General features: G+C 40.4%; 1 protein-coding gene across 5 annotated transcripts in view; it reads left to right on the top strand.

Annotated features, from left to right (window-relative positions):
• Positions 1–14,903, top strand: part of kcnn3 (potassium intermediate/small conductance calcium-activated channel, subfamily N, member 3) — a 76,857-nt gene that overhangs the window by 41,387 nt on the left and 20,567 nt on the right. For all 5 annotated transcript variants that reach the window (XR_015845610.1, XR_015845608.1, XR_015845609.1 and 2 more), the window contains exons 4-7: positions 528–824; positions 2,890–3,011; positions 6,119–6,260; positions 11,459–11,569. Coding sequence is in view for 1 of the 5 variants with exons in the window: in XM_088306958.1 (XP_088163084.1) it covers positions 528–824; positions 2,890–3,011; positions 6,119–6,260; positions 11,459–11,569 (672 nt within the window). In the remaining 4 variants the exon portion in view is untranslated. The remainder of the gene's footprint in view (positions 1–527; positions 825–2,889; positions 3,012–6,118; positions 6,261–11,458; positions 11,570–14,903) is intronic.

Below are 14,903 nucleotides of genomic sequence, written 5' to 3'. Positions count from 1 at the left end.
TTCTGGCCCAATATCTATCTTTTCATTTCCTCTTCATCTTCATCCATCTCTTGCCTCCTGTCATCAGCACCCTCCCACCCTCAGCCCCTCTCAGCTCTCCGTCTAATGAAACTTTCCTTTCGTGCTGTCCTTGTAACAGTGCCTTTCATAACAACATCAAGATTAACACAGAAATTAGCAACAAAAACATGCAAACACCGCACGGGGAGGGGGGGGGGTACAATTAGCGGGGGGACGGTCATGGCAATCCCTTCTCGGAGAGTTTTGAGATAAGCAGCGCTTGTTGTTATTGCGTTTTTTTGTTGTTGTTGTTTTTTTTTCGCTAAGCAGCTCCGACACGAGATGACTCTGCAAGTGTCCAACGCGAGATTTGTGTGTTGTGCTAATGAGGCGGCACCGAGGCTGAATAGATGCAGATCAAGAGCTATTTACCCCCCCCCCCCCTTAAAAATAGCACGCGCTTGCCTTAAATCATCACATCCATCATGTGTACTGATAAGTGGACTCCTCTTGTGGCATCTCCGCAGCTGTTTGTCATCGACAACGGGGCGGACGACTGGCGTATCGCCATGACGATGGAGAGAGTTCTGCTCATCGCGCTGGAGCTGCTGGTGTCGGCCGTGCACCCGGTGCCCGGCGACTTCAAGTTCCAGTGGCGAGCGCGGCTGGCGTTCTCGTACGCGCCGTCGCAGGCCGAGGCCGACCTGGACATGGTGCTGAGCGTGCCCATGTTCCTGCGCCTCTACCTCATCGCCAGGGTCATGCTCCTGCACAGCAAACTCTTCACCGACGCCTCTTCAAGGAGTATCGGTGCGCTCAATAAGGTCAGAGGATGCGAGCATGACATTTAGGATATGCCTTTTGTGGCAAAGCTGCTCAGAAGGCCATCAGGCTTTTCATTTTGTGTTGCGCTTATCCCCATTTGGGTCACGGGTTGCTAGCCAATCACAGGACACAAACAAAACCATTGATTGTTTTGTGTTTTTTTAAACAAAATAATGTAGAATGTCCAAATGGGAGGCTGATAAAATTTGCATCAAAATGGGATGACATTTTCAACATGGACAGTTTACAGGCATCTAAATATTTATTTTATTTTTTTTTTTTTTTTCGCAGAGGGGTCTTTAGTGGAGTTCTAACAGAATGAATAATTTAATTAATCCCACTACTATCATATATCACAATTATGGAAACCATAAACAAAAGTGCAGTATAACGTATATAATATTGAGCAGAATCAATATTTATTTGATCACATAAAAATATATTTTTCCAAAGAAATTAAACAAATGCATCATAATCAGCGGACATGCTAATCGTTAAATGTGTCAATGAGCATATCGCTACAAATGTTTTTTTATTTTTTTTGCTAGTTGTAGTTGGCTTGCTAACACCAACCAATCAGAAGACAGAAAAATTCTGATGTTATTTTGGGACAAATTGCTCGGCAAATTTGAAATCTGGTTGGTTGAAGAAAGTCTCCAGTTGTTAATGTAAGTTAAAGTTAAATCAGCCCACAATGTTGATTTTTGTAAACTGCAGGCAGATTATGATGACATGGCAACATAGAGGTTGCAATCTGATTGGATGAAAAATGTCACATCCATATACACGAGCTGGAAGCAGTCCTGCCAAAAAGAAGTGCAATGAAAGAAATGAAAATGAAAAAAGACCTTAAAAAAAATCTCATTAAGTCTCAACTTTTTTTTTTTTTTCAAACTCAGTCACAATATGCAAACTTCACAACCCCCCAAACTTCAAAACTGAGTTACTGGGCTGTGCAACCCACTTCTTTTTTTTTTTTCACCGTGCTGCCCTGCACAAAAATGATAAGGTCAAAAAGCTCTTGAGCTCAAATGAGATCTGTGTTCTTCTCCATCCTTCCAATCGCACGTCTTTCCTTTGCACTAGAGACATAAGCTACTTGGAATCCTTTCGAACACAATATGAGACGAGAGCTTGAAATGGGAGCGAGTTATTACATGCGGCTCAAATGGGCCATGAAAAGAAAAGATTGAGGTAGTGGCGGGATGTGCCCGCGCCGTGCAGTCAACGATCAGTGCTAGTTTTTTTTTTTCCTAATGACGCTAAATGATGATTACGATGTCGTGTTTCGAAGCAAGGCACATATAGAAAGATGCCGTATGTTTTGAGGAGAAATGCCCTCTTTTTGTTTTCCTCCAGTGAGATGAAGCCGCAATCAAAGTTAATGCTTTTGCAACTTGCCGATGAACAAACTGTCCGAAGTTAAATCATCCGATCTAAATTGACAAAACTATGTGGCACTTTTTTTTTTTTTTTTCAAATAACAATTAATTTAATAATAAAGTCAGAAAAGTGCCTAGTTTTCTATTATAGCTCTGTTTCAAAAAATTAACATCTCTTTACTAATAAACAAAGCTACAAGGCAAACCTCCCTGGCGGAGGTAATTACAGTGAAGGTGTACCCAGAATGAAGACGGTTTTGGGTACACGTACTCAGCCAGCTCCATTTTTTTATTTTTTTTTTCTCAACCCCAGTAAGTCTCTCTCCAAGCAAAATGACTGCATTCTTCACAAGGTCACTTGAAGATATACCGAGTCATACCATTAAAGCAAATTCATCCATGCCAGCTGCCAGGGTGCACAAATGCTTCAAGCTGTACATGTCAGATTCTATTCATAACTGCGTCTATATGCTGCGTGTACACAGTAACGATCACAAGCACCGAAATTCAACTCCAGCTTTTGTGTATCCGATTTCAAATGAAGCAACTTTCAAGGAATATTAGCATTATTTTTTTTTTTTATGCTACTCATGTTAACTGAACTGGTGAAGAACCACGTGTCTTTATTTGAAGACGCAAAGCGATGAATGAACCTTTGCATGTGTGTTTGGATGTGTTGCAGGTGCATTTTAACACGCGGTTTGTCATGAAAACGCTCATGACCATCTGCCCCGGGACGGTGCTACTGGTCTTCAGCATCTCTCTGTGGATCATCGCCGCCTGGACTGTGCGTGTGTGTGAGAGGTCAGTAGTACAATGGGTGTGTGTGTTACCAGGATCTAAAGATTTTACAGTATTTTCCGGTCTATAAGGTACAGCAACTCTTTTTTGAGAGGGGAAAAAAAAGACGATATACAAACCTTTTAACACAGCAAACTTTGCTAAATCAAACAAAACAGACCCAAGAGAAAATAAATCAAGATTTATTTAGCGTTATTTTCTGGACTGTAGAGCGCCCCTAGTGGTGAAAGAAAAAGCCACACAGTTGTATTAGCCGCATGGTTCAAAATCTAGGAAAAAAGTAGCGGCTTATTGTCCGGAAAATACGGTAATTGCATGTTTGTGGAAGAAAAAAAAAAAATTCAATTCTTGGTCAACCACAACGTACCACACTGTCGTTGATAAACAACAAGACAAACAAACACGTTTTAATACTATGTAAATATTATTATCATTATTATGTAATATTGTCTAATTATTCTTTTAAATAATAAGAATGTACATATGTATATAATATATATATATATATATATATATATGTGTATGTAATAACTGTTATATATATATATGTAATAACTGTTATATATATATGTAATAACTGTTATATATATATATGTAATAACTGTTATATATATATATATATATATATGTAATAACTGTTATATATATATATGTAATAACTGTTATATATATATGTAATAACTGTTATATATATATGTAATAACTGTTATATATATATATGTTATAACTGTTATATATGTGTATGTAATAACTGTTATATATGTGTATGTAATAACTGTTATATATGTGTATGTAATAACTGTTATATATGTGTATGTAATAACTGTTATATATATATATGTAATAACTGTTATATATATATATGTAATAACTGTTATATATATATATATATATATATATATGTAATAACTGTTATATATATATATATATATGTAATAACTGTTATATATATATATATATGTAATAACTGTTATATATAGTATTGTGCTCAGCAACTTACTTTTTGTATTTTTTGCTCTTTTCCTGTGCTGTGATTAGAGAACGTAACATAGATCTTCACAGCCTTGCTGAAATGTCATGGGCGGAGAAACTTGGTGTGGGGGTGGTTATTATGCAAATTAGCCCGATTGCTACACACGAGGCGTTTTTAGTCATTTGTGGGCCCAAGGCAAGCCCCGTCATGGGGCCTTTCACATCTGCGTGCTGCAAAGGTTTGGAATATTAATGTTTATCATCAACTCACATGTGTGAGTTTGATTCCTGAGCTTGTCCTTAAAGTCCTTTTTGAGAATATTATCGGACAAAGGAATCATCTGAGTGATTTTACTGGAAGAACATTGAACAACATTTCGCATAGTTTACCGTTTCACTCGCTTTAGCAATCACGATTGTGAAAAGCCCCTGTCACTTGTGTCGCGCTCCACTTCTTCTTCTCCTGCGTCGTCCTCGACTGACACTGACAGCAATGCTGCAGCGACTCGCATGACTGTCTGATTCTTGCCGTCATTATGGATATTCAGTGTCACCGTTAAAAAAAAAAAAAAAAAAGGCTCAAAGCTTTCGTAGTTTTTTACCAAGTTTGTTTTGCTGTTGTCTTCCTGAATAAAGTCTTCGCATGGAATAATCCGTTGAATGAGAAGGCAGGCGGGGTCGTCGGAACAATCATGATAAATTTGGCATTTTTAATGCGTTTTGAAGACTTGAACAATAATACTGGCTATCGAAAAAGCACATTTTGCAGGATACGGAATGTCCGCCTTTCCCGTCCTTGCTAGATTAGAAAAGAACAAGAGTAAAAATTTGCACAAGGACAAGCATGGACGAACAAAAAGGGGTTCCTGAACACTTCTCAAGATCGATGATCGGATTTGTTGACGTTTTGCAGCCTTCCTAATGCATCATTTTAACTTCCTGTCGGGCAAAAAAACAAGGCGATATGGGGAATTATCCGCTGGTTAATAAGCTTATTTAAATGCATAAATGCCCTGCAGCTGGGAAGCCCTCGTTTGGGTGGCCTCCGAGTTTAATTGGCATACCCTCTCCTCTGCAAGCCAAACTAATGAAGGGGACGAAAGAGGGCATCAAATGAAGTGCGAAAGTGTGAGCGTGGCAACATTCTCACGACCGTTGCAAACATTCAAGGCTGTAATCGACAGGATGCATTTCTGATGAATATTTTTTAGACAAGACAGCATTGTGTCCGAGTTGCACCGGCATGGTTGCTATGGTAACAGTGTTGTGAGTGTGCATGCGTGTGTGTAGTTGACACACACTGGAGCAAAAAGAGCCGGGGCTAGGCATTGTATTTTGTTTTACGCAAGATTTTTGTTGGAGTTTTGTTCTGCATCCATTTGTGAATTCCAATTATGCATTACAATTTTGAAATGTTGGGTAAAAATCCAAATTTGGGGAATGAAAAATGTACAATGAACATTTTTTTTTTGCTACAATTTTAGAGAATTTCAGATTTTAATTTTATATGCAATTTTTAAAATACAATAATGGGATTTTTTTTATAAGCATTCTAATGCACGATTTCAAAATCACGCTCTGGGATAACATATCTACTGTATTATCAATTATTATGGATACTTTTATTTAATTGTACTTTTACTTTTTGTTTTTCTCCTGCTTGCAGTTTTACTTTTTCTACAATAATACATTTTTATTGAACTTTTCTTGCACAATTTTACCATAAAATCTTCCCGCTGCGTTTTTAGAAATATATTTGTATATTATTTCTAATCAAATTTCTATTCATTCATTACATTCCTAAAAAATATATAACTGATTATGATTATTATATTGTTTATATTATTGTTTTATCACTGCATTGACAGGCAAATTTGAGTGATTACAATTTTATAGATATCGTGATAAATCTCTATTTCTACCCATTTTTATTTTCGATGCATTCTTTTGAAATGTATATGTACATTTCTTTTTTTCAAGCCTCAATGTCCTCCCTTTATTTTTACACTAGTCAACATTTTTTACATTTTGAAAATTGTGATTAATATTATTCATATGCAAATTTGGCAATGTGTAGATTTTGTTTGAAGAAGATTGACCCTTTCACATTAAAGCTGGATTGTGCATGTGTCGTGCAGGTACCACGATGCACAGGACGTGACCAGTAACTTCCTGGGAGCCATGTGGCTGATCTCCATCACTTTCCTGTCCATTGGCTACGGAGACATGGTCCCTCATACCTACTGCGGCAAAGGAGTGTGTCTGCTCACTGGAATCATGGTGGGTACAATGCGACACTGTACGTCTCGTAAGAATCCTCCGATACTACAACACTGATACCATTTTAACAGCCTGATATAGACCGTATTCTACAGTCTGTTTGTGCTTGTTTTGAAGAAAAAAAATATTTCTTCTTTGCATCCTTTCGTCAAATCTATGTATTTTCTGCATGCACTGCCCCCTGGAGGCCATGACGCGCCTCACAGAAGCAGCACATGTACCGACCGGCCCTCGGCTTTCTCTCTCTTTCTCCCTCACTTTCTCTCTGCGCGTCCCCTCGGCGCCGTCCTTGCCTTTTTCAAAAGGTCAACAGATTACAGCACACTTTGGCCCTCGCCTGAGAAATTCAGCTGTTCGTGTAACACGGACAGCCCCGCCGAGCTTCCTCCTGAATTAGCCCGCTTGGATGTGCGCGTGCGTAGGTGCACAAACAAGAGAGAACCCATTAATGTTCCTGTGTGCGCACACGTTCTCATTGCATAATGAAGGTCCCACCTTTTCCAGGGTGTCACATCCTCCCACTCGCAGCTTCTCTCGCTCATTCTCCCGTCCTATCTTTTCCGATTTATCACATTTCACTTCCCTGGCTGTCCATCTACTCCTCCTCATCCTTTGCCGGGCCCGGCGTTTATTTCTACCCACCGTCTGTCTCTCAGTGTCCCTTTCGACACTTCATTCCGCCCCTTATTTGCACGGATTTCCCGCAATACGATTGTGGCTGTTAGCGCCACTCGCCATCACGTCACGTCACGTCGTCTAGTTTCTGAGCGATGGGAGACGATTAGTCCGATGTGAGGCAATGATGGGCTTTTTCAGTCGTTGCAAATGGCACCAAAATGTCTGTCTGCTCTGAATTATTCTGCAAGGTCAGGCAAAGGGAAGAGGATTTGAAATGAAGCATGTTACCTATGATTGCTTCCCTCAAAGGACATGTAGCACACGGAGACTAATTGGGAGACACCGCACAGTGGGTGCGCGCCTCAATTGGGAATGATGCATTTTTTAATATGTTACCTAATCGTATTAAGGGTCTGAATGGCAGAATGATTTAGTTCTCCAAGCGTGTCAGCTGTCGTTCTCAGAAGCGCTATTTTTCAAAAATGCAAATAGGAGATGCTTTCAAATCCACTTACTTTCAAATAATTGAAGCCATTTGGTTATACTTTGGATTTTGCTGAGAGAACTTATTGAGCATTTGCTATTATTTATGCAGAAGACAATTTGTGCGAAGTGCAGCACAGGCAAGTTGTTGATGAAAAAAAAAAAAAAAAAAAAAAGTCAAATCCGTGTGCGTATATACAAAGTTCAGGGTTTCAAAAAAAAAACGGCACAAAAATGAGATGACTTTTTTTTTCTCATTGCGATCCATTTATACAGTCCAAAGAAAAATGTAAATGTTGCTGAACTCAAAGATCTAAAACTTTTACGTTCACAAAAGTTCTACTTCTCTCAAAAATTGTCTCAATCTGCGAGCGAGCACTTTCTCCTTTGCCATCCACCAAACAGGTGAAAGATGCTAATTGCACAGGATTATTATTGCACAGGTGTGCCTAGAAGATGAAGAACAACAATCCTCTTCAACTGACAAATATCCTTTAAATTTATAAAAAAAAAATCAAATTTCTTTTTTTTATTTTGCCCTTTTTCACCCAGAAAACTTCTAGTGAATAGCAAACACTTCACCTCGCTCTTTTTCTTGCTAGTTTGCGCATGCGCAATGAAAAGTAAGCAAATCAGCGGGGATCTTTTGTCAATTATAACTGACTCTTATCACCTCGGCGAAGGCTAAATGTTTGATAGCGCTCTTCAAGTGTTGAGTGAGCGAACCACGCCAGTCGCCACAGTCGCAAAACAAGAGGGGTAGGAAACTGAAAGTCCCATGCTCGCCGCCGCGGGCTGCATCCTCCACACCGTGCTGACACTGTGCTTGACGCACACTCTTAAAGAGGACTCCCACACACACACACGCGCGCGCGCGTTCGCGCTCTCCTCCCCTGTCGCACACAAACACCCTCATCATCAGAGTTTGCAGTGGTTTATTTTCACTGCTCATCAGAGAAGGAGCGAGGAGTGTTGGCGTGCGCGCGGGGGAAAACGGCGCTCCAAAGTCAAGCCCTGCGATGAAATACGGGGCTACGCACTTTGGGCGACAGGTTAAGGGAAGAAAATGGATTCCTTTGAATTATTGTAATGAGTCTGTACAGAGAGAAGTCTCGTGGTCATCACTATGGCAACCCGTGAGGGTGCGCCAGGTGCAAAGCGGGGAAGATGTTTGACTGTGCAAGTGCAAAGTTGTCCGAACTGCAGTGCATTTGAAGAAGTGTCACGCCAGCAACTTTGTCTGTGCATTTTTCTTGTCGCTTCAGTGAAAAAAAAATTACGGTATATGGCTGAACTGCGCAGACTGTTACTTTACTTTGATGTTTACGCACCTGCTGAAATGATGTGTAGAAATGGGTGGGTTGGCCGATTGGTAGGAAGATGTTTTGTAGGAGGTAGGTAGGCACAAGAGATTTGGTTTTTGTGTAGGTCGGTTGTACAAATTAGTAGTTGGCAGTGTGGCCACAGTTACCTTAACAGAGTAACTTAGTTACTTTACTGATTACTTGATTCTAAAAATAACTAAATTAGATTACGCATTAATAGTTACATTCAGCAACCATGCTTTGCATAAAAATTACATCCGGTTTTGCCAGTTAATTAGAAGTGATATTTAAGAATAAAATTATTTATTTTAAGAAAAATCCCAAACTTTTTGTACTTACCATAATTATTTTAATAAAAAATTATATGATTATATTTGAATATTTTATGCTTTTCTGTTAATGTAAATAGGCCTTGTTTTTAATGAAAAAAAAATTGTGTTTCTCAACTTCACTTAACAAAAACATTTTGAAATAAAATGTAAATTAAAGGCATTCTTTTTACTTGACATTTAATTAATCTCGTCAACATTTCTAATGTTGAGTTTTGCCACACAATCTGGTGTGACTTTCTCTTTAATCTTGAACGCATACCTCCCTGCGATTTTGACATTGTGACACAGTGTTATCGAAGCTACAAAACCGCTTCAGCCAGCACAGAGTGTGCAATAAAGCTTAATATTTTTCGTTTTAGCTGACACAAAAACACGTAGGTGCTGCACACCTGACACGCAGCCAAATAAATAAAAAAAAAATTGTTGTATACTTTTCAGTCCCTCAGACCTCGATGTGTCTTATATTGTTTTTATTTTACAGATCACCACAGTGTGCCTTTCTGTTGATTTTATTTTTCTTTAATTGGCTGATTATTTGCGTGTGACGTGGAAATTATTTTCTCGACACCAATCGGTGATGATTGATTACTGTGATTGGCTTTTTGTTAGTGATTCACTAAATGAGATAAAAGTAGACAATGTGATGTTTCTCGAAGGTAAGAAAATGGCGTCCGCTAATAAATTCAGTTCAACCAAACAAGGTCAGCGAGCATTTTATTTCATGAAGACCTGGCTGTGGAGAAACAATGACTAGTTGATTACAGAGGAGGGTTACAAGAATGCAAATGATGTGCGTGCACTTATGGTCAAGTGTTGTCACCTTGGCCACCCCACTGAAAAATTCCTGGCTAGTTGGTAGAAAATAAGCAAGGTTGTTAAATGGGTGGTAATGTGGATTTTTTTTTCAAGTTGAATATAAAAAGAGGTCTGCCTGTCAGTATATTTTATTTGCGTCCTTTCAGAAGCTTTTTCTTGAAGCTCAAGTGATCCAATATTCACTTTGCGGTGTGTAATTGTCGCGCAGTGGCACAGATGGTAATTTCCCGTTTTCTGACAGCGAGGTGGATGACTGTGCCGTGGCAGAGCGAGCGAGGGGAAACACTCGGGCGTATGAAACAAATCACAGCGGCTCAGCTCGCGTCAGCCCGTCTGCAGAGATTGCACAGGGAACCCCGCCGGAATCCAACACGCGTGGGCGTGCACACAAAAACTCGCCCACACGCACGCACACGTTTACGCGCTGTGTCTGCATAGAACAATCAGCACCGTGCTGATTTGGGCCACAGGGCACAATTGCACACTGGAGCTCGGCACCGTGCCGTACATATTGTGCTGCAGTAATTTATCTGAACTTTTTTCTCTCCACAAACATAGTTGTTTTAGTCATCATGTATTTTTTTAAATTAATCGTTTACCAGAATTTTAGTCTGACTAATAATTGGATATATTGTCTGGAATATCCATATGGGTCAGGCCCTGCTTCTTAGTATTGGCATAGAATTTTTTTGTAGGTGGTGCTTGATGTCTAAAGTTTGCGAAGCTTCAACATTTATGAACGCTTTGTTGGTTTCCATCGGCTTGCATCATATTTTATTCATCGTTGTGGATGAGTGTATAGACGCGAACGCCTGTTTGTGTGTTGCATTTGACTGAACCCGGACAAAGTTATTTTTATTCGATGCCTTATCGCCCTTCTTCTCCCGCTGCGAAGAAGAAGGAAGTGGCCCTACATTTTCATTTAAACGCACTTAATCTTAATTCATTGCTTATCAGGAGAAATGTGACCTCATTAACATTGCCTTCATTCGCCGCCGTCGTCCGCTTCCTCCAGGATTCATCCTGCCTCGCCATTTGTAAGCACTCAGCTCGTTCTCTTTATCTTTGCTTCCCTCCAAAAGTATCCAAAAGTACTGTATCCGAAAGTTAACAAAGTCTGTCGTGTTCCTCGTCGCCGCCCAACTGCCGCCACTCGGCGAATCCGATGCATGTTTCCCGAGATCCCCGCCTTCTGTCGGCCGCCAGAAGACTGACACCATGTAATTAAGATCGGCGGCGTCCCATTAAAGGACATTATGGAGTGTCAATCTCCGATGCTTTTTCCAGCGTAGGTCTCAGTCACGTATTTGAGAAGTATGGAAGGAGGGATCTTCCACCAGATGGATTAGAATTGAAAATAGATTTGGCTTGCTTGTTGACATGAAGAATTGCCGATCTGGAACGTTACTCTCCAACCTAATCCTTTTTTCCTCTCGCTTTCCCTTTCTCTCCTTTCACTTCTGTTTGGCGCTGTCTCGCTCATGTTTGTGTACCCCCGTCACTCACTCGGGGTTTAATTCTCAAAGTCAAATTAGCCGATTGCTCCTCCTCAGCAACTGACTCGGTGTTCTGTTTCTATCTATGTCGCACAAAATCCCCCCCCCCCCCCCCCCCCTACTTGCAGGGTGCCGGTTGCACGGCTCTGGTGGTTGCCGTGGTAGCCAGGAAGCTGGAGCTGACCAAGGCTGAAAAGCACGTGCACAACTTCATGATGGACACGCAGCTCACCAAGAGGGTGCGTAAAGGCCTTGTGTGGCGTCGTCGTGCTTCTACCAATGAAAGTCACGTGTGCGCAAAGGCATGTTTACAACATTCAAGGGGAAAAAAAAATCATATTAGACCTTCGCATAGATGACTCAGTTATACGGATAGTACACTAGTAGCAGCAATATTGGATAAATTACGTCCAAAATATGTTACTAGTTACTGGCATTTTAAAGTCATTTTTAATATTTTAATGAATTTAATTAATTTTATCTCCCACTACTTCTAAGTTACCTTCATCTAAACAACAGCAATTCAAATAGTGTAACATTCAGCCAGTACGTAATGTTAAAAGTGCTAGCAAGATTTTTTATGTACCCTCACTTCACTATCAATAATCCTATACTGTTAAATTAGATTTTGTCTTAAAAAAAAAAAAAAAACTGTAACAATCCATTTTCATTGATGCGCTGTCTATTAATTAAGAATGCGCGCAAACTGAGTAATATGACCACAGATGAGTTGCAAACTTCAGTTCATCTGAGAGTTGTCATTTGCAATTGATTCATTCAAATGACCGAATCTCTCAAGTGAACTGAATGGAATCAATTCATGAACTGAGCGCCGAAAAACCCGCCCGTGGTGTGGAGGATTTGATTTGTTTGAGTTATGGTGTAGATGTGCAGCCGTGATGCGCTGAAAAGTTGGCGTCGACAGCGCTGTCATGTGCGAAAACGTGATGGCCAGGACCAGCCTTTCGTGAAAATTCTGTTTTCTTGAATTTCCCAATGGCCACCACGCCCCTGGGAATAACATTTTTCCGAAGGAGAAAAAGAAGGGGTCTCTTTGAGGGAGGTGTTTATTTATCTTAAGTGGATGATTAAATAAATCTACTAGAGCAGGCGTGGGCAAACTTTTTGATTGACTGGCCACAATGCGTTCTAAAATTTGACAGAGGGGCCGGACCAGGAGTCGATGGATGGAGTGTTTTGGTGACGTAACCTCATCTGAGAAAATAAATACATTTAATTTTAAATGAAAGTGAACAAAAAAATGACAACAAAATATATGTCTTTGAAAAAACCACTGTATTTTGAAAATAAAACAATGAAAGGTTGATTCATTTATTTTTTTCAAGTTCGGCAGGCCGGATTAAAAGGTTTAACGGGCCGCATGTGGCCCCCAGGCCCTAGTTTGCCCACACCTGTACTAGTGGAATGGCTACTATGCTAGGTGTGTTTTAAACTTGTGATTTGTAAGTCATTCAAATGCAGCCGTGTCATAAATGCCCATAAAAAAAAGGAGAGGAGCGCATTTATCGCTTCCCGTTGGGTGTTTTTCACGTCAGTCGGGGATTGACAGCTTGTCCTTTTGCTGCGCCTCCGTTGCCCTCCATAACAACAGCATCCCAGTCGGCATCGTGCCGTGTTATTTTACAGAGTGGAAGCAATAAAAGGTTATCTCCTCCGAATTTGTCTCGCCAAATGTCTTACTGTCTTTCCATCACGGAGCTTTTCCCTCCAATTCTCCCGCCCGCTTCCGCAAGTGTGACATTTGTCTCGTTTACTGTAAAAATCCCGTCTTTGCTTTTCTTTCTTCGCGCCACTCGCCATTTGGCCTCCCTTCCCCTCGCTCTTCTGGCCCTTTTCAATTTTTCATACAATTGAAAGAAGCATGTTTTAAAAATAGCAGCCGGTATCAAATATGTAGCGTACATTATGGCAGCGGGGTTATGTGGGAGGGATGATCAATGACTTCATGGACTCAAAAGAGGATGAGATGTTCGCCGGGCGGTCCTCTGGGCATCCTTAGGCCTCACAAGGTGTTTGACGATTTGGACAGTGCTCACGAGGGACTATTTCTTTCATTTCTCATGAAATACTTGTCTTTTGATTTATTTATTTTTTTTAATATTTCTTGAATAAATGCATTTTTTTTGAATGAGCTCTCAGCAGCATCTGTCATCTGCTGCTAGAGATTAAACAGTGAACAGACAAAAAAAAAAATCCGCCCAGAGCCATTTGTAATCCAGTCGGAGCATTAGGCACATGTGTGGGCTTTTTAAAGAAATATATGCATCATTGTCGTTTGGAATTAGCCGAACCATGCTTCTCTGTCTCCGATGTAATGACGGCCTTATCCACATTGACTTGTATTTTGTTTGCATATTGAAATTCTTTTTTTTTTTTTTTTTTTTTTTTTCCCCCCAGCGGAAATGTCATACAATTTAAAAAGTGATGTGATCTCAATTAACACACTCCGGGAGTGTTGTGTCGAGTGCTGTGGGTGCTCAGTGTGCAGCGTGCATGGTGACATTTCCTTCAAAAGGGTCTTTGGGTTTACGCTGCGGTAATTGTCTCCTGCCCTCGATTACGGAGCGACTCATGATTGAAGTTGTATGCACATTGATTTACATGCACCGGGCCGTTCTCCGTCATATAGGCGCAACACGAGAACACAATCACTCAAAGCCATAATGATGAATAATGCAACAATAGACTGCGCCTGACATCCTGTCCATCTTGCCCACGTTGTATATACACTCGGGGAAACGGAATTACACGGAGACGTGTGCCATTTACTTCAGTGGCATGGTGTCCCCATTTTAATAGATAAACAAGAATGGATTGCCAATTAAGTGGGGACCGGGGCCAGTGGACCACGTCTATAGTCGGTGTGGATTGTGAAAAAGTGTTCTTGGTGAGCTTGCTCAACTTTTCTTTTTTTTTTTTTGTACTTTGTAAAGCCTGGTGAGGACGGTCTGTGGACACAATAATTTGAATGTGTGCTCACAGTGACGGAGTGCAGCAAAGCGAAGCAGGAATTCTGCATTTGGAACTCATCTGAACAGGCTTAAGATTTGAGAGAAGTCATTTTTTTATCGGCTTGGTTGGATCCAGAGTTATCTAATCGATCAATGACGTCATCGATTGGATCCGCAAAATGAGACGAGCATAATCGCGCTCGCCTCTCGTTCACGTTGGTTGCTCACTTCAGCCACTTCGCCATTTCGTTTTGAGCATTTTGAGTCCATTCACTGAGTTAACGGTTTCTTTGATTCTTGGGGTTATATTTGGACTTCATTATTTTTAAGTACTTTTTGTTTTGTTTCTGAAATGTAATTATTTTTTTATGCCGTTTCCTTCACTCTTATGCTCCCTGCTTCCCTGCACTTGTCCTCCAAAGTCCGCAACACAAACCTGCATCTGTGACATTTCCCTACGTCCGAACGACAACTAGTAACTGAAGACAAACAACAATTCCACACCAAAGAATAATTTTAACTTCAGAACTGAGCGACAGATGTGCTTCAGGCTTGACCAGTGTCAATTTTTAAAATAATTTGGATTTTTTTTCTCATTTCT

The sequence above is a fragment of the Idiotropiscis lumnitzeri genome, chromosome 10, assembly GCF_059441095.1.
Source record: "Idiotropiscis lumnitzeri isolate Australia: NSW breed Sydney's pygmy pipehorse chromosome 10, RoL_Ilum_1.0, whole genome shotgun sequence".
Lineage (NCBI taxonomy): Eukaryota > Metazoa > Chordata > Actinopteri > Syngnathiformes > Syngnathidae > Idiotropiscis > Idiotropiscis lumnitzeri.
Note: the sequence above shows the minus strand (reverse complement) of the source record. Positions and strands in the feature narration are given on the sequence as shown.